At 39.4% G+C, this 21370-nt stretch overlaps 1 protein-coding gene across 1 annotated transcript in view; it reads right to left on the bottom strand.

Moving 5' to 3' along the window:
- The window catches only part of LOC136886611 (hemolymph lipopolysaccharide-binding protein-like), a 41690-nt gene extending 21542 nt beyond the window's left edge, over positions 1-20148 (bottom strand). Inside the window, exons 1-3 of the mRNA XM_068230527.1 lie at positions 20131-20148; positions 17849-17974; positions 1849-1984 (exon numbers count right to left, since the gene is read on the bottom strand). Of these exons, the coding sequence (XP_068086628.1) occupies positions 1849-1984; positions 17849-17974; positions 20131-20145 (277 nt within the window). The 5' untranslated portion in view covers positions 20146-20148. The remainder of the gene's footprint in view (positions 1-1848; positions 1985-17848; positions 17975-20130) is intronic.
- Positions 20149-21370: the final 1222 nt, after the last annotated feature.

Below are 21370 nucleotides of genomic sequence, written 5' to 3' on the forward strand. Positions count from 1 at the left end.
TGTAATAGTTGAGAGGGGAGTTCCTCAGGGCAGTGTTATCGGACCTTTATGTTTTCTTATATATATAAATGATATGAGTAAAGGAGTGGAATCGGAGAGGCTTTTTGCGGATGATGTTATTTTCTATAGAGTGATAAATAAGTTACAAGATTGTGAGCAACTGCAACGTGACCTTGAAAATGTTGTGAGATGGACAGCAGGCAATGGTATGTTGATAAACGGGGTTAAAAGTCAGGTTGTGAGTTTCACAAATAGGAAAAGTCCTCTCAGTTTTAATTACTGCGTTGATGGGGTGAAAGTTCGTTTTGGGGATCATTGTAAGTACCTAGGTGTTAATATAAGGAAAGATCTTCATTGGGGTAATCACATAAATGGGATTGTAAATAAAGGGTACCGATCTCTGCACATGGTTATGAGGGTGTTTAGGGGTTGTAGTAAGGATGTAAAGGAGAGTGCATATAAGTCTCTGGTAAGACCCCAACTAGAGCATGGTTCCAGTGTATGGGACCCTCACCAGGATTACCTGATTCAAGAACTGAAAAAATCCAAAGAAAAGCAGCTCGATTTGTTCTGAGTGATTTCCGACAAAAGAGTAGCGTTACAAAAATGTTGCAATTTTTGGGTTGGGAAGAATTGAGAGAAAGAAGAAGAGCTGCTCGACTAAGTGGTATGTTCCGAGCTGTCAGCGGAGAGATGGCGTGGAATGACATTAGTAGACGAATACGTTTGAATGGCGTTTATAAAAGTAGGAAAGATCACAATATGAAGATAAAGTTGGAATTCAAGAGGACAAACTGGGGCAAATATTCATTTATAGGAAGGGGAGTTAGGGATTGGAATAACTTACCAAGGGAGATGTTGAATACATTTCCAATTTCTTTGAAATCATTTAGGAAAAGGCTAGGAAAGCAACAGATAGGGAATCTGCCACCTGGGCGACTGCCCTAAATGCAGATCAGTATTGATTGACTATTGACTACAGTTGCCTGCTCTTCGTTTGTGCTATGATCGTCCAATCTCGTCTTAAGCTCCATAGTGTAACGGTTAGCGCAATTACTTGCAATTCAAGTGTGCCCACCCTTTTATACCCACTGCTTTGAGAAACTTAATGTTGGCAGGACGACAGGTATATAGTTAAATATGCTCACCTCCATTGAGAGTGCGGCTGGTAAAAACTGCACGCCCTCAAGGCAAGGACACGAGTTTCCATTACTTGCCTTAAGCATTCTTCTGTAACCCCACATTTTAAAGGCCTCTACTCACTTTCTCTGCTTAGCATGTTGCTATCCCATGCAGTATCTCGTTTCAGACAAATACTTCCACAAACGACGGCCTGAATAGTATATTCATGGTGAGTAGAATGTTTCGTCCTGCTAGCTTCTCCTGTCATTGGTTATTCTACTTCCTAGTTCCCCAAATTCCTCCCCCTCCTTAATCACTACAATCCCTAGTCCAATATCACCTGCTTCACCTTACTTTATCTACTACATTCCACTGCTCTTATTTAGTATTTCATTGATTTCCTCCAGAACAATGACTACTATTGCCTGCGCTATATACACATTAAGATATAGTAGAGGCAGACTACACACCTGCCCGCTCGCTGGCGGATTGTTGCTTCCATTATTCTGACCACTACAGTTTCTATTATTCTTCGCTCCCTGTAATTAGTTCCAATCCTCTCCGGAATATCAGAACGCGTTTTCCAGTCTCCTATATCGAACAGGTAGGAGACTAACACGAGCACGCTCCCTAGCTGATAACCGCCCACAAACACTGGGGTCCTACTGCTTTGAGTTAAGGTATACCGAGTGTGTATGAGAGTTTCATTACAACACTAGCTCTTACCGTGTACTGGTCGATGTACAGTAGTCACCGAAACAAGCTGCTCAACTTCACTGCTATCACATGATCTTCTTTCTTGGTGGACATTCACGGCTAATTCCCATTGGTTCTCCGTCGATGTGAATCGCCGCGTATCAACCTGTAACGAAGATTGCAAACCTTAGACATAGAAAATTATAGCCTACATTTAGTTGACAATCCACTGTAATTCCAAGGTCGATATGGAGCACGCATTTGGAACAATCCTGCCTCATCACACTCGTGATTATTTTTTATTTTTTCGCACGTCACAAGAAATGCCATTATGCCCATCTACGACATCACACAACGATGATTGGTTTTTTATTGGACGGTTCGCCGTAGCATAGAGTGGTAATTGGAGACATGTTGTTTGTTCCTTATTCTTAGACATTACTTTGAAAATCGCAGAGTCATTTTATTCAGTATATTGTTCGTGTGTTTATAAAGCACGAGTTGTCGGGTTTTCTGGGCATCATCCTCCTGCTGTAAAATTTGACAACATGTCCAACAACGACGCTTCTGAAGTCTCATGACCAATGTTGCGAGGTAACTCGTAACTATGTCGAGAATTAACTTTTAAACATTAAATAGCATTTGGTGTTCGGTTGCTCTGCGTAGCTGTGAAATATTTAAGCTCACCAAGCAGACTGATGACGTACTCTAAGTCCTCGATAATATCTCCTTAACACAGGAAATACCAATTTTAGAAGTTAGGAGTGGAGGAAATCAACAGCAAATCACAGATAACAGAGAGTACTTGTTATCATTCCAGGCAGTTTAGCAGTAGATATAGCCTGGCTGGACTACTTCTTACAGTTCTAGGCAGTGTAGCGGTATATATCACCTGGCTTATGGCTCGAAGCAGCGTAGATGTAGATATGACCTGGCTGGACTACTTCTTACGGTTCCAGCCAGTGTAGAAGTAGATATGATCTGGCTGGAATACTTAACATGGCTCCAGGCTTTTTAGCTGTAGATATGATCTGGCTGGACTACTTCTTAAGTCTCCAGGCTTTGTAGCAGTAGATATGACCTGGCTGGAATACTTCTTAAGGCTCCAGGCTGTGTAGTAATAGATAAGACTTGGCTGGACTACTTCTTAAGTCTCCAGGCTGTGTAGTAATAGATATGACCTGGCTGGACTACTTAACATGGCTCCAGGCTTTGTAGCTGTAGATATGACCTGGCTGGAATACTTAACATGGCTCCAGGCTTTTTAGCTGTAGATATGACCTGGCTGGAATACTTAACATGGCTCCAGGCTTTGTAGCAGTAGATATGACCTGGCTGGAATACTTCTTAAGTCTCCAGGCTGTGTAGTAATAGATATGACCTGGCTGGACTACTTCTTAAGTCTCCAGGCTTTTTAGCAGTAGATATGACCTGGCTGGAATACTTAACATGGCTCCAGGCTTTGTAGCAGTAGATATGACCTGGCTGGACTACTTCTTAAGTCTCCAGGCTTTGTAGCAGTAGATATGACCTGGCTGGACTACTTCTTAAGTCTCCAGGCTTTTTAGCTGTAGATATGACCTGGCTGGAATACTTCTTAAGGCTCCAGGCTATGTAGTAATAGATAAGACTTGGCTGGACTACTTCTTATGGATCCAGGCAGTTTTATTGAAAATAAATATTTATATAAAGAATGAAGAGCAGATAAAACCTCTTGGCAGATATGTAAGATATGTCCAGACCAAATCATGCGTTCGTCCATGATAACGCTGAGGTTCTTCACTTGTGGTACAAAAGGAATTGCTACATTCTGAAGGATTACTCTCGGCAATGAAAGTTTATTAATACTTGCCATTTGATGTTGATAGCCTAGAAGGATCACTTGTGACTTTGTAGGATTCACTTGAAGGCCGTTGGCAGCAGGCCTTTCACTAACAGTCTGTAAGTCAATGTTTAGTAAGTCTGTATTTTCCTGAAGGTCTTGCGCTGTACAGTCTGTGTAGAGTTGAAGGTCGACAGCGTACATGCAGTATTTGCAATGTCTTAAATTCGATGATACGCCATTCACAAAAAGTGCGATAAGAAAAGGTCCGAGTACAGAGCTTTGAGGGACTCCTCTATTCACGTGACGCCACGAGGGAACGATTACATTATTAGCTTTCACACATTGTTGACGTTCGTGAAGATAGGAATGCATGTATGTATGTATGTATGTATGTATGTATGTATGTATGTATGTACACGCATCATGAGAAGTTCGAAGATGAGTCACTACAATCTAGGCCAGGGCTGTCCAACGTTCGTTGCTACGCGAGCACATTCACATGATAATTAAGGGTATGCGGGCGCCAGGTACGATTCCACTAATTCGACTACTGTTATCGGTACTACAACGACTATATGATGATGATAATAATAATAATAATAATAATAATAATAATAAATCTAGAATTAAAATTATATGAAAATATATTTACTCACATAATTAATGTGAAATCTAGCACTGCATGCTCGCTGCAAGTTGAGGAAAGTCTGGTGTGTAACTGGAACAGGCTGCTCTTAACGCGTCATCCAGGTGTGAGTCTGTCAGGCAGGATCGGTATTTGCTTTTTATTATGTTCATAGTCGAAAACGCGACTTCACAAAGATAGGTTGAACCAAAACAAGATTGCATCTTCAGAGCAACACTGCGGGTAATGGGATATTTTTTACCGTCCACCAGAGTCCAGTAATTGCCACATGTTGCGTAGGAGGATTTCAAAGAAAGGTCTGACTGAAGGCTTAAAATTTCCATTTCTAATTCTTCAGGATTATAATTTTCGAATATTTCACACACCCTCCCTCCAAGCTCACAAACATCAACAGAAGCGAAGGGATTATTGACAAACATGATCACTGGTTCAAGCATTGAAAACTGGCTAAATCTGCTACCAAATTCGGACCCAAGAGTTTCAAGATGTTTAGCAAGGGACGAAATATCACGCTTGCCGCCATTTACTGTATCGGCCATAGATTTCAAATTTGGAAAATGTGAAAGGGAATTTATATTTAAATGGACAATCCATACCTTAGGTTTCTTTTCAAATGCATTGAAAATACTTATCATACCTGAAATATTATGATCTTTTCCTTGCAATTCGAGATTTAACTAATTTAATTTTGAGGTGATGTCTGCCAAGAATGCTAATTCGACTAGCCAAGATATATAATCAATTCGTGATAATATTTCCCAGGAGATGATTTCATAAAGTCTCGTATCTCATCCAACAGGCAGCAAAACCGTTCGAGTGTTTCCCCCCCTACTAAGCCACCTTACGTCTGCATGAAGGATGACGTCACCATACTCCGAATCTGACATACTTAAAATATTTCTGAACAATCGATGACGAGTAGATGACGATCTTATATAATTCACGATATGAGTTACAATTTTCATGACATGATCGAACTTTAAAACATTTGCGCATAAAGCTTCTTGGTGAATAATATAATAATAAGAAAGAAATTTTGGAAATGATTCATCCTTAGCGCAAAGAGAAAGAAATCCGTTATTTCTACCAGTCATAGACGGTGCCCCATCTGTTGTTATAGCGACAAGCTTTGACAGTGTAAGTTACTCTCTTTCGTGAATTTAACGAAAGCATTAAATATGTCTTCTCCCCTAGTACGTCCATGAAGTGGCAATAGCTTGACAAATTCTTCCTTTACTGTAAAATCATTAAAAACCATTCTAGCAAATACACACAACTCAGAAGTGTCAGACATATCAGCAATTTCATCAAACTGGAGTGAAAAATGTTCACACGATTTCAAATCCTGATGTAATTGAGATTCCATATTATTAGAAATATGTTCAACCCGCCTAGCAACAGTTTGGTGAGACAACCGAAGTCCTTTGATTGAAGATATCAATTCAGATTTATCTTTGTGAGATTCGAACAGAGATTCAGCGGCATTTAGCATAGCTTCTTTCACTACTTCCCCATCACTGAAAGCATTTTTCCTTTTAGCTAAGACGTTACAAACTTTGTAAGAAGCTATTGTCACGTTACGCGTTTGCTGAACTGGCTTCTTAAACGCACATTGTTGCAATGCTAATTTAGATTTTAGGTCTTTCACTTTGTGTTTTCTTAGTTCAGAATTAACAGGAAATTCAATGTCAAGTTTTTTGTGATTAGTCAAGAAATGTCGTTGTACATGACTTCTTTTAGGAACAGACACAATAAACACACAGACTTTCCTTTGTTTTCAATAAAGCAATACTGGTCCTCCCACTCACTGTTAAAGTTATAATTTCTTTGCCTTTTAGCCATGTTAAGAAGAGTTATGTTTAATGAAATATAACTGATTATAAACTGAATAATTTAAAGTTTATATAGTAATGAAAAAAAGCACACGAAACATGTTGAATGTACAACTTATCACAACACAAGGCACTCAAAACGTATTCCATAAGCCCTGTATAAGCTCACAAGTAATACTGAATGTTCGCCTGAGAGCTAGGAACTGGGAACATTCCAACTGCAAGACTTTCATAAATCGTTTGTTCATTGTTTACGGCACAGCTTTGTTGGGATTAAAGTTACTTTGTGGGCAAATTGGGTGTTCCATTGTCGTCCTGGTGAAACTCTGTCATGGTAGGTAGTTTATGGCATTGCAATCAATTGAATCATAAGGAAGCGGTTCTGTTTGGCAGAATAAATATGTGGCTATATTTGGCTCCGTGAGTAGAGAGGGCCTTATACCTAGCGCTAGCCCCCCACCCCCTCACAGTGAGAGGTTTGTGGAGGATTTCCCTTTGTCGCAACTACTTACATGTCGAATGGCTTTCTTTCCGAACCTTTCTTCTATCTCTTCACTAATTGCGGACACGAGTCAGTTAGGCCTAGATCACATTTATAACTTACTCAAAGCTCTTTGTGTATTTGGAGGTACGGATATAACAAATTTCCTGACTTTGAGGGCGGTATTTTTAAGAGAAAAGTAAAAATATTTATTGAAATGCAAAAGTATTGTTTTCAAATGTTAAGTAAAATTTAATTTGGAAATTAATCGCGAAGGGCGCCATAAAAGGGCACCTCGGGTGCCATGGCTCCCGCGGGCGCCGCGTTGGACAGGGCTGGTTCTAGGCTGTAAATAATTTTATTCACGCTGAGTGAAAGTAATGATAGTTTAGGGGTTGGCCCAAAACTTAATTCTCAAATATTTATATTATTATTGGTCCTATCGATAAATACTGCATAACTAAAGTTTCATAGAATTAAATTTCCGATCATTTCTGTCATACATTTTTACCGTACCAGCTGTGATAACAGAAATATTCATGAATTTGTATTTTTGTTACTGAATCCATATCAACGCCGAGCCACGAGAAATTGGGTTAGCAGGTTTTAATGAAAATCGGTATATAGAGTTGGGAATAAAAAAGCTACAGTCTAAGCTGGATGAAAATGTATTCTACGGGGAGGTGCCTGAAATTTAATTTTTAAATACGTATGTTATTGGTGCTGTCGAAAAGTACTACGTAAGAAATGTTATAGAGAGTACAATTTCCGATCTTTTATGTTTCATTCAGTTTTACCGTACCGACTGTGATAACAGTGGTATTTCAGAGTCGGAAGAAAACTAAATGTGAAAGCCTTAAATGTCGAAAGCGCATAACATTGATCAGCAATATCATTACATTGACCATTGTTTGTTGTGATGTTCTTTGTCCCTTATGCTGCCACTCATATCCGATAGATGGGATTACTACTGTGAACCGAGTATAACAGACTGACTGAATATCGGCTGGAAATAGCTGGGTAGTTTGAAATCTTTCTCCTTTAGCATGCCATTCCTTTGGTTCATCCATTTTCTGATACTGCTGATACGTAACACACTGGTTCAACATAGTATTCCACCTGTTCGATTTCTACTATGACGCGCTGTTTTGATTGAGCAATTGCACACTTAGGCCTAAGGCAGAGGCTTACTTATTAGTAGTAGTAGTAGTAGTAGTAGTAGTAGTAGTAGTAGCAGTAGTAGTAGTATGACCTGGACTAGAATGATAATTAGGCCTATTCCAAATTATAACACCACAATTCACTAAATAACTCAAACTTCAACGCTGAAAAGAGCCGTTTCTTAAGAAAAGCTTCTCCCTATTCACTTTTATTAGATTCTACATTCATTTTATTCCAACTTAGCAGTGAAAAGGGTTCCTCCTCTGGCTTGGACGAGAAATTTTCCTCCAAGTCAGTTAGATTTTTCTGCGGCCAGTGTAGTCTAACTCCTTTTCTAATACTGGCTTTTCTTCTGCCTGCTTGATGATTATTTTTGTGCTTTGGTTCAGATACAGTTGATTAAACACCCTTATATCCTTTCAGTCCAGTCCTATTTTGCTCATAGTTCTAGACAGTAGTTCCCAGTTCACATTGTCAAAGGCATTTTCTGAGTCAATGAAGGTAAGACAAGTTGTTCTATTCATTTCAGTCCTTCTCTCTACTAACATGCGTAAGGCCAGAATTGATTCTCTTGCTCCTCTGCCTTCTCTAAATCCAAATTGGTCTTCTCCAACATACTTACCTCCTGTTTATTCTTCTCTTGACCATATGAATGTGTATCTTGGAGCCATGTGTTAATATTGAAGGTGTCCTATAATCGGTGCGGTCACCTGCCCTTCCTATTTTCTGTATGGTAATGGCTCTGCATTGTGTGAAATCTTCTGCCACGATTCATCTTTCGTAGCATTCAGTTATTACTCTGAATAATTGGTCTTTATGTTGATACCTAAATGTTTCCGTAATTCTCCAGGGATATCATCAACACCGATTGTTTTCCTACATTCAAACCCCGAATGGCATGTTAAAATTCATGTCTCATGATTGGAGGACATTGCATTTCTCGTCCACACTCATTGATGTCTTTAATTTGATTATTTTCATTCTTGAAGTCCTAATCACCGTACAGTTCTTCCATGTATTGTTTCCAGCGAGCACATATCTTATCGTTGTCTACCAGTAATATTCCTTCTTTATTTTTTACTACTGGAGATTTAGTTCCAATTTTGTAGTGAAGGGCACTGATTTTCTTATAAATTTGATCCTGTTATCCCTTTTCCATACTTTCTTCTATCTCTTCCGCAAAGCTTTTGGTCCATTTCTCTTTTCCTCTTCCGCATTTTGTTCTAATCTGACTTTAAGCCCTTAACTGAAATCGTCTTTTGTCAGGTGACTTCCACGAGTACCTCTTCTAAGAGGAACTTCAAATAATGTGTTTGTAATAACCATATAATTTTTACTGCAGGAATCTACCGAAGTTTCACCTCTTGCATTTCTTTCCCCCAGAGCAAAATTTCCTACTGTCTTGTTGCCTGTACGGGATCCCACAATTGCATTAAAATTGCACTATTAATTTTCGCCATCTTTAATCGGTCGCTGCCATGGTAGGTACAGAAAATATTATCTGACCATTTTCTTCGTATTATAAGTCCCACTCCATGCTTTCCTCTTTTCTCTGCGCAACTTAAATTACTGTAATCTCATCACTGTAGAACTCTCCATTTCCTTTCCATCTTGCTTCACGTATATCTAATACATCTACCTCATACTTCCTCATCTGTTCTTTCAGTTCATCCAGTTTTCAAGCTTTCAATAGCGTTCGTACATTCCATGTTCCAACCTCCATGGCGGTTTTAGTGCGATTTCGCTTGCTAATGACCTGAGAAGCGCTCTTACCTCTCCTGCTAGATCTTGGGTTCCGAAATCCATGATCAGTAGTCAACGTTTCCTCATTAATGTCAGCTCCCATTGTTTGCATTCTACTTGGGATATCCTTAGGATCTTTAATGGAGTGATTTCCCGTTGCCTTCTCCATTTCATGCCGTTGACCAATATGTATAGGTTCATCCGCCTTTAGGGGCAATTTCTCACTCCAAGGACACGAGAGAGCCGTAACCTCAATTCGTTCATCCACCCCCGGAGGAGGCTGTTGACATTCAGGGTGGTCACTTATATCGACGGCCACTCTGTCCCCTTTTAGTCGCCTTTTACGACAGACAGAGGTTACCGTGGGTGAATTCTAACCCACAGCCCACACCTTACAAAAATGAACTAGAGTAGACACGATCAATAAAATATTCTACAATATGTATTTCTGATCAGTAGTAACATTTTGTGAGAGATGATAATTTAAATTCCTATAAGTTATGCTTAATACTGGTTACAAGAGATGGCTTTATATTTGGGGATTTATCAGGGACCCGAAGAGCAATATAAGCGAAAAGCAGTAGACCCCTCCAGCCGTCCTCAGTGTTCTCTGAAATGCACCGCTCTATTACGTGACGTAAACGAAGTACTGAGCACCTTTGAGAATATGGCGCAACATATGTATATTTTCCTTACACGAAGTCAGTTTCTCATAGAAAGAATCCCGTGTTTTCGTTATCGTACCGTCTCCTTTAATAGGCTTATCGGGATGATTTGGGACCAATGAATACGAAGACCTCTCGTAACTTTTAACAAATTTATCGCAGAGGGGACAGGTTTATTAACTAAGCGCACATTACGGAAGAAGTTTGCCAATTTCGTAGTAATTCGCACGGTGGGCACATTCACGAGTCAGAAGTGCTAGTAAGATCCTGAACTTCCACATCAGAGATGCCACCACAAAATCCTCGAATCCTCGAATGACGTATCTCACAGAAAAAGTAATACATTGGATCTAGCGTTACCTAATTTCCTACATAGACGACAGACAATTGTTCGTTACCTTCTGTCTGACACACACAATAACAAAGAACAAGTAACTTAAACGTTGAAAATCAAACTGGAAATATACGATGCTTGAATACTAACAAAACATGGCTGCCGTACCTTATTGGTGTAAAGGACACATAGGTGGTGTTAACTAACACAGTATACCTTTCAAGGAGACATTTTACAATCAACGACAAACAAGAAACTATAACAAGGTGGCTGTCGTCTTGTTCGCAGCTAAACTTAAGAATATAGGGGAAACATTGTCATGAAACCTGAGCCATGGACGACAACAAAATCACATATGTAAAACACTACCAAACTTCGCAAACAGTCGGCGAACCCAAAGAAGCACAATTTGGTTGATTTCAATACAGAGATTGCTTGACTGAAATCAATGGCCAAATCCACAGCCTCCTTAGACTAGAGTCTGTGAGTATTAATTCTGCTAACTACTAAGTCCTAGCGTATCCGGTGACCATGTCGGGAACAAGCAGGCTGCTTGCCTTGGGGCAAGCCGATTACGAAGAAGGCAGATATAATTTAAATCGCTTACTACACATGTAAGTAATTGCTTCTGCTATGGGATACTCCACTGCTATTTATTGTCTCTTCTTAAATCCATTAGTGGTTAGCACATGTAAATCAGGTTTTGGTTTGATCACTGCCTTTGTAATAAACAGGTCGTACTGTCGAAAGCGCGCCAAACCCATCAGCTGATCAATTTAGGTGAGCAAAGCGAATGTTACAAGTTGTATTTGCGATTGTAATTCATAAGGATTGGGAGGATTCTGTGGATAATTGTGACTGTTAAAACGCTTAACTTAACATTTAAGTTTATTGAATGTTTCTTCTTCAAACTTATCACATCAGAGTTTACGTAGATAACGAGACAGTAGAGGAGCAAAGACAGTTCACCTCCCGGAAATGAGTCAGCACCCGAGGTGTAGTAGTGTAGCAATGAGGTTCCAATGCGAGGTCAATGACCCCTAGTATAGTAGGTGAGCAATGTCGATTTGCGGATTTTGCATAAGAGAGCGACTCTAACCTCACATTCGCTATCTTGAAGGGCCTAACATTACTTTAAAGACTAGTTACCCTTCCCGACGCCTAAGAGAGCGAGCCTAACCTCACAACTGCCATCTTGAAGGGACTATCCTTAGTTTTACGGCAAGAAACCCCTCCAGAAGACAATTGCACCAGATGGCGGCTATACACAGCTCCTTATGAGACGCCATAGGAGCGCTTTGCGCTAGATGACGACTGCACTTATCAGACGGCCTAGGAGTGCTTGCGCAAGATGGCGGCAGCTCTTATGAGACGACCTAGGGGCGTTTGCGCAAGATGGCGGCTGCTCTTTTGAGAGGGCTTACAGGCGCTTGTGCAGGATGGCGGCTATACATAGCCTCTTATGAGACGGCCTAGGGGCGCTTACGCTAGATGGCGGCTGCTCTTATGAAAAGGCTTAGGGACAATTGTGCAAGATGGCGGCTACATATAGACGGCTTAAGTGCGCTTGCGGAAGATGGTGGCTATACACAAGCTCTTTTAGAGGAAGCTAGCTGAGGGGGCTACTGAGCAAGATGGCGGCTATACACAGGCTCTTACGAGACGGCCTAGGAGCGATTGCACAAAATGGCGGCTATACACAGGCTCTTGTGGAGAAAGTTACCGAGTATGGCCGATTACACAAGCTGGCGGGTGTACATGGCCCTTTTTGGAGAAAGATGAAGGCTATGGGCGATTGCGCAAGATGGCGATTATACATAGGCCCGGCTATACGTGGTCTCTTATAAGAACATCTAGTGCCATAAGAAATAAATTGGTTACATTTAAGCAGTCGAACAAATTATCGGATATACATGTTACTTGAAATTTCGGTTCGGAAATATACTACTTCAGTCTGTTGGCATGGGTAATAAGCATGTAGCTCTTGCGGAAGGGGAAATTAAACAGAACGCCTAGTGCCATAAGAAATACATTGATTACATTTAATCCCCGAGCACTCGAACAAATTATCAGAAAAACATGTAACATGAAATTTTGGTTCAGAAATATACTATTTGAAGCTGTTGGCATGGGTTATAAGCATTTATCTATTGCGGAAAGTGAAGTAAACAGTTCGCGTAGCGCTATAAGAAATACATTGCTTACATTTAAGCCCCTAGCAGTGGAACAAATTATCGGATAAACATGTAACTTGTTATTTTTGTTCGGAAATATACTATCTGAATCTGTTGGCGTTATAAGAATGTGGGTCATGCTGAAAGTGAAATAAGAAATACATACCTTACATTTAAGCCCCTAGCATTCGAACAAATTATCGCATAAACATGAAACATGAAATATCGAAATTATCAAATTGCTCGTGGCTGTGTTTACAAACAAAAGCACGTAGAATTTCAAGTTTCGCGCACCCACGTGACTAAGGTAGCACCCATGAGGATTTAGCCCCATCAAGATGCTCTCTTATTTAAAGATGGCCGCTGACAGCTGTCAAAAAAAGCACATGGCTTTGTTTACAAACAAGATAACATGGCTTTGTTTAAAACAAGTGCACATGGTTGTGACGTCACGGTCACGTGGTCATTACGTCATGGGGTCAATGACATTTGGCCGGGGTCAATGACCTCGGGTGCTGACGCAGCAGGAAAAGTGCTGACGCCGAGTGTTTGGGAACCCCACTGCTCCACTACTCAAAGGGGAACGGAAATAAATACATTCTGGTGTGTGTAGATGGCTTCACAAGATTTTCATGGTTGTTTCCGACTAAGCTGGCCACCGCTCAGTCTACTATTTCGTATCTTAATACTATCTTTGCTTCTTTTGTTCCTTGTCAATATATAGTTTCTGATTATGCTAAGGCTTACACATCCAACCTATTCCGAAAATTCTGTTTTGACCTGTCTATTTCACATGTAACAAGTTCTGCTTACTACCCTCAACCATCTCTGGCTGAGCGGGTTAACGATCGGCATTGATCGCTTTTCATCACGAAGATCATTCCAGGTTACCTTCTGCTTTAAATTCAGCTGTTCATGAGTCACACTCGTGCTCCATGGTCACAGGGGACTCGTCAGGGTCGGGAATTCCTCCGGCACGGGGACTGGGTGTATGTTCATTGTCATCACGAAGCGCAGGTCGCCTAGGGGTGTCACACCAAGTGTCCTCGGACACTCCCGGCACTAAAAGCCCTGTCTCTCCCAACACGCCTCTCTCTAATCTTTGGTCACTTGCCAGAGGCAATAGATCCCGATATTATTAGAGATCTACGGAAAAAGGCTAAAAGTAACCTTAAAGCTTCTCGTGAAAGGGTTAGAGAAAGGTATGATCGTGGTGGGAGTCCCACCAATTTAAAAGACGGAGATCAGGTTATGGCAAAAGAATTTGTACCTGCGGGCAAGCTTGCCCCAGATTTCATGGGCCATGTGTTAATTGAGATTTCCTAACACCTGTCACGTTATTGGTCAGCAACCCAGCTACTGAGAGGATAATTAGGGTTGACCTTTTTCAAGTGCAACCAGTGTAAATTCCACACAGGCCACTAAATCTTGGCAGTAAGAGAAGATTGTTTTTCTTTCATAATTTTCTGGAATTTTAAAATTTATTAGGTAAGTTAGCATTGTAATATGGAGGCCTTCTGCCCCGACTATGAGGGAATTATCTTGTAAACCTTCCCCTCTATTAAATATGTGCCTGTTGGTCATGTCCTGGCGGCCATTACCTAGCCCCCCGTCTCCAAATTCCGGCCTACTGAGATACTCATCCTCATTTATCTACATTATTTAATAGATTTTTTGTTCTTTGATATTTCTATATATAATGAATATAAAAATCACGAATAGTGTTTTCTAAATATATTTTAATTTCTAATTTCATTCACATATTGAATATGTGACATTATGCTATTTTCGAAAAGTAATGAATATGTAAGGACATTTTCAGAAATAAAAAATCAAATTATGATGACGTTGATGATGATGATGAATACAAGAAATAAAAATGCTACATTGTTTTATTTTTATTTTTGGTCTTATGAAAGTTGAATGTGGTATGAATGTCATGGCTGAGTTTGTTGGTTTAGCACCAAAAATGTATGCATATGAGACAGAAAATTCTCAATCTCTAATAAAGGCAAATGGTGTAAGTTCAATCCCAGGTAGCTAGTTACAGTTTCAACACTGTCGTAATGTACTGGCATCTACAAATGCAGTTTTTTTGTGGACAGATGAGAATACCATCACACAGACAATCATGTTATTACTACTGAACAGAACAAATGTTCATTAATTCTATTTGAAGATAAATGTCAGTGAAATAGTTATTCTCTTACGAGTGTACCATAGGTGTACAAAACGTATAGGTGTTTGTTATGCCTTGATATTTTTATGTGTATAATATTCATGAATATTTCATTGTTCTAAATACAATAATTATGTGTAAAAAGGGGAAAATTATCTAAAAATATTATTACATCATCATTCATTTTAATATTATATTTTTAATTTCTATAATCACGATGTAAAATTATAAAAAAATATATTCTCTATATTTTTTTACATTTCACCTAACCCGACCCCTCTTTATTCATCTACCACTCTCTCCTCTTTTTTATCTAACATAAAACCTGAGTAAATAATTGCAAAACTTGTGCCTCACATGTTATCAGGAGGTGCAGAGGACAACTCTATACCAGATTGATGTTATAACAATAACGTAAGTATATCTGTGTCACTATTGTATTGTTATCACGTAATTATAATTTATTAAATTTGTACCGGGAGGTACAACCCAACGCCGCGCATTCAAATTCAGTGCCTAAACGAACTCCTCTATTGGTAAAACAATGAAACTGAAACTACACCAATTTAGAACTTTACTCAGAAGATGTCACTACAGAAATATGATGGAATTTTGTTAGTATGAAGTTTCCTAAACTGACTGAATTTCTACTAGTTTTGTTTGCTATGCATCAAGAAGTTTAGACATTCTTCTACAGATGGCACTACTAAAAACTATGGTCATGCACCCTGGTGCAAGGTGGAAGAATTTATCATTTAAAGAAGTTTTGTATTTCTAGGTTTTTTAACTGATTGATGTTCATTTGTTTTTGGGTTGGCAATATTTCCTTTTGATTTCCGCCAGTTTTGAATCTAGCCAATCCCTAATTTCTGTAATTAATTTTCAACCTATCACAGGTTTCTTGTTCGATTTTGAGTGTTACTTTTTGAGTTGACCAATTAAACCTTCCCTGAGGGTTTATAAACTGCAGCTTTTCACGTTTCTTGGCCAATTGATCGTCATCTTACTGAGTGTGAGTGTCAAAGCAGGAGACAGGTGGCCTCTTTCATTGTTCAACAGAACATCTACAAGGTAATGGCCACATAACTTCTTTCTTTCTTGCTATCTCCGCAGTTTAACCCGAGGGAAAGGTCCGACTCTCTTGTTATGTAACAAACTTTTCTAAAATGTAAATCTTCTTCGGCTAATGTGAAAATTTTCAAAATCTTTAACTCTAAATCTGGGATAGAGAGTGAATTACCCTCTCGAGCTCCCCTTCATCTTGGTTTGGAGTGACTACGTTTTTCTCTCACTGCTTTGCCTACTGTAATGTGTTAAAGTAATTTCTATACGAGTCACCTCAGTAGTTTGGGAATAGCCCCTGTTTCATTGGCCTAGAGCCCCTTAGGTTGTTTTAGCGTTCATATACAGGAGTGCAAGTATACGCCTCCATTCATTTTGTGGTCGGGCCATTAATTTATTCCACGAAGGCCCAGTAGGTTGGGTATTTAATACCCCTTTAGAAATAATTTCCATTTCTAAATGGTGGTTTGAGAGACCCGAGATTGATGTAATGTTGCCTCGAGTACGCTTGGAAACCTGAGAGCCTGTCAGCTCTTCTTCAAAGTTTTGTAATTGTAAAGAGTGCCTCTGGAAGGCTAGATACTGAATTTTGGAGAGTAAGTGCTCTTGAATTAGGGGATTTCTGCCCTTGAATAATTTGTGCTCTTTTGTAAATTTGAGCTGGGGACTCAAGAATTTTAAAGCGAGGGGCTTGAAGCTCAGGACCTGTTGAATTCACTAATATTGTATTTTCCTTGACTTGTTTCAAAATCGCTAATTGTACCTGTTATGTTGTTATTTGTTAATTTTTGAAATTCTAAAGAAATATAATCTTTGTTAAAGTTTTAAATTAATTTTGACACTGTTGTTAGATCCATTCAAGCCCGCACCTTCTTTCATCACCTCTGCGTTCCACGGGTAACCCCAGAACAAAATTAGTTAATCTAATCCTCTTATCCGTTATTCATTGCAAACTAGACCGGGGAACATTATTAGGTAGCTCTTCATTTGTATGAATAACAACATTAGGATTTCGCTTTAAAACTATGCGCTGTGAGGATAGCTCTCACCTAAATGGAGTCGAGAAATTCAAAATGCCGCGCTACAAGAAAAGCACATGACTAAGACCCGTCAAGGTGATAGCAGTGAGGTTAGGGTTCATTTCCATTTTGAAAATTCCGAACACGTGGCTAAGTCCCGTCGAGATAACAGCTGTGAGGTTAGCGATCCTTCTGGAGGGGGCATGTCGAGAAGGGTAGCTAGCCTTAAAACTAGGCTCCTCTGACCTCTAGTGAAAATGCTGATGCCGTTATCATTGTTTTAGAACCCGCCTTGCCCTATTATTATTATTATTATTATTATTATTATTATTATTATTATTATTATTATTATTATTATTATTATTATTATTATTATTATTATTATTATTATTATTATTATTATTATTATCTCCGTATTTGTATTAATGCATACTAATTATTCATTGGGTACACTGAAGAGTAAAACCCTCGAGCTTCGACCGCGTCAATCACACTTCAAACCTACTTAGATAATATAACAGAGACCTGACTTACGAGTTGTGATGCGATTACAGTTGGCAATGATCTTGCCTGTTATATTAATTCAACATTAGTGAATATTTCATAATTAAAAAGTACAGACACATTATGTCCTTGCATTGCACGGGTCGGACCGAGGAAACAGTTCACCACTTTGCGTGACGTCATAAGAGCAACAGAAAGGCCTGTATATCGTGGAGGCAGTGGTTTGATGCACTATAATATCAAGTACCTATCACAAACTGTATTACTGTGGTTTGAAAGTTGGGTTAAATTCGAATGGCGCATGCAAACATTTTGAATACAAAGACTAAGAAACGTGTATTTATAACATAAAATATTATCCATCCAACACAGAAGCACAACTCTGCAGTTGAGAATATACGGTACCGTTATCATCCAATGTCCACTGGCGTTCTTGCAGCCTTGCACAGACACGTCCAACTTCGAGCCCACAGACGATGCACAGTGATCTGCGCTCGCCAGTGAAACTGCTAGCATCAGGAGCAAGAGAACCTGGAACACGTACAAAGCTCAACTGTTAACTATGACTGAAATGACAGCCTAAAGGAGGTTTTGACAGAAAATTTGGTACTTCAATGCAGAACACTGATTTCGGTTTTATCTATCCATCCTCAGACAAACAAACACATTACCTTAGATATTCAGCCCAGTTTGAAAACGTTGATGGTCAGTTAACAAAACAGAGCGCAGTATTTACCTGTGTAGTATAATCGTCTGTTTCCCTGTGCAGTTATATGTATTCTGACAAGCTTCATGAACTTTGTCCTAACTACTTATTAATTATCATCATGAGAGCTTCATGAACTTTGTCCTAACTACTTGTTAATTATCATCATGAGAGCTTCATGAACTTTGTTCTAGGTATATGTTAAATAATCTGACCATTTCACATCCCTTGCTACACTTTCTTCCTGAGGTGGCCTATATTGCTATAACGGAGTAAGACTACAGCGCCATCTAGTTCAAGTAACTATTGTGCGGGGAACTCGTCCTGTGATAATCTCTTACTGAACACTGATTGCAGTTACTTCCACGGAGCAGAGAGCGTGAGGTGCACGGGGTTAGTTTTACCTGGTTATCCTCTCTATATTAAGGAAATCAAACACCAGGGAATAAGCCCTACATAAATCTTACCCTAACAATTACATGCTTACTATAAACGTCGAAAACTTCCCGAGATTCACATAGTTAAAGTTCTGCATTAGCATGTTCATTAGCTCATGTTCAGGCTGCTGCCTCGCCTCCTCTCACTTAATCCGCGTCTATCAGTACAAGAACCCTTAGCTCAAAAATTCACTCTTTAAATAGGGTAACAGCCACTGTTTCTGGAACGATTTATTTTTATGCATTTCGATTGGATAATCTATTTCATATTATATAATTTAAGAGCTGATTAAATTGTTGACAGATTTGATAACTTCTGAATGATTCAAAGAAAAACTGACTGGCGATAGGTTACCCAAGTTCCATATAACAGTTTCCTTTCAGAATGATAATGTGCTTTCAGCAACGGGAGCAATAAGAAATCGATTATAGGGACATTTGTCCCGGAAAGACAAACTACTAGAATATCTGTCGTTTCAAGGTATTTTACACAGGTGACAGCATATACAACTCTAAGAGGCCCCAATCTCGAAGCAGAGAACATAAATGCCAGTAATACCTACAACTTTTTCTCTAGTATTCTATCACACATATTCTCTAAATGTGCCGAAGTTGGATATAACTACCTATTTATCTCGGAGCACTTCCCCAGTTACTTGGCTGTTTGCATGAAGGAGCTATACCAAATTAATTCAGAGTCTCTATAGTATCCCCAGCTTGACATGTGGGGCGCGGAATTTGAGGAAAGTGTTCTTTGTGGTTATATTGGACACATCTTCAAAATTTCAAACTGTTCTGATAGAAGAAAATTTGTGTTTAGGAAAATTCATTTCCGTGAGGGCTCAAGCAAGATATAGCAGGCAAAACCAGTACATTGGAGCAGGTGGAGCATTATCTGTTCATACTAGGATTAAGAGTGGATCCTTCAAGGCAATTTTACTGGACGGCGGTGTTTCCTGGTATATTAATTACTGTGTCGATGCCGTAAAATTAGTACATGTGGTTCACTGCAAGTACCTAGATCAGCTTCACACATCTCTTCATATGGTTATGGGTGCATTTAGGAGTCGCAATAAGGATGTACTAGAGGCGTATAAGTTATTTGTAAGACACGTTCAGCGTGTGAGAGACTCACGAGGATTACTTGACTCAAGAACAACATGAAAGATCCATAGGAGAGCAGCGCGATTTGCCCTGGGTGACTTCTGACAAGGAGTAATATAATGAAAATATTGGAAACTTCGGGCTGGGAAGACTTGGGAGTAAGGAGACGCACAACTGAGCTGTAATACATTACTTCACGGACACTCATATTACACACACATAACTCTATACATGGAAAATATCTGGGATAGTGTTTTAAGTGTTATGTCTGCATGACCTAAGCGCCATCACAGTCCTGGGTCTGCGGCCTCTTAGCACACTTTACACGCCAATTCTGTGAGGAAGGAATGCTGTAGAAATAAACTGACGATATGCAGCAGATCTTGCTGAAAGTGGTGTGAGGAAAGCCATCAGCTACAGAGAAATAAACAAACACTCACCAAGAGAAGCGACATCCTTACGAGTTCTGACAGTGATATCATTCGCTCTGGCTTGCTATTTATTTCATTGACTTGAGTGTTAAGAAAGTCCCGCATGCTGAATCCAGCCAGCTCGCTTGCCGACTGGATGACCTCTCCAACCTTCGACGTCATATTCCGATAACCGAGCGGAGATTTATCACGCAAAAAAATTATCTGTGCGAGCCTGTAACAAAAAACTATGCATAAAGACCAGATTTTAACAAATCTCTTGCATTTTGTGACCAGAAGTGTTACATTTATTAAATAATGAGGTAACAGTTAGTTGAACTTTATGTTTGGTTCGATAACTGTGTAGGCCTCCAGTGAGCTGAAAAGGAGGTAGAAAATTATTCAATGTCGACATTCTTTCCCAAATTTCCTGTTTTGTGGCCTTGTTAACGAGTTTTAGAGTGCGGCTCAAAACAATATTTGTACCCTAAACGAACAGCGTCTTTGTCTGTGAAGTAAGTTTCAGGTACAAGCACCAAGGTCGTCGATGTTCGACGAGAAGTTGGAGACTTGATTACCTGTTTATGGAACATTAACAGGAAGAGGTGCGTGTGGAGTTTAGTAGCTAATATTACACGTAAAACGGAAGGGCCTGTGATGAGAATCTTCAACGGCACAAAACGGGAAGACCTAGGGCTGTAATAATGATATCAGTTGCTACGACAGACGTGAATACTTTCTGAAGCTTTCTCTACGTGCGTAAATCTTGATAGCATTTTCATATATTTCGGTTAGACCGTTGTACTCGTGTTGCGGCTTAAATTCATTTTGTTCACATAAAAAAACACCCTTGTGCCCGACGATGTCATTTCCGAGATTCTCGGCAAGGTTTTTGAGGTACGACTGCCGCGTTTAAATGACAACAACCACAGCAACAGAGGATGGTTCGATTTATTATTATTATTATTATTATTATTATTATTATTATTATTATTATTATTATTGGGAATACCCGTGGAACAGAAAGAGGTTAAAGAAGGTGCTGGGGTGAATGGATCTAACTACAATGTCAAGAATTGAACTTAGAACTTAAACTGAAGGTTATATTTTCAGAACTCAAAATAACAATTTTTACAGGTACAACTAGCAAACATAAAACAAGATTGTGAAAAAATCCAAGATTCAGAACCTTGACACCTTGAGCTTTAAGCCCCTAGCTTTACATTTCCTGAGCTACGAGCTCAAATTTACAAAGAGCACAAATTTACTC

Source organism: Anabrus simplex, chromosome X, assembly GCF_040414725.1.
Source record: "Anabrus simplex isolate iqAnaSimp1 chromosome X, ASM4041472v1, whole genome shotgun sequence".
Classification (NCBI taxonomy): Eukaryota; Metazoa; Arthropoda; class Insecta; order Orthoptera; family Tettigoniidae; genus Anabrus; species Anabrus simplex.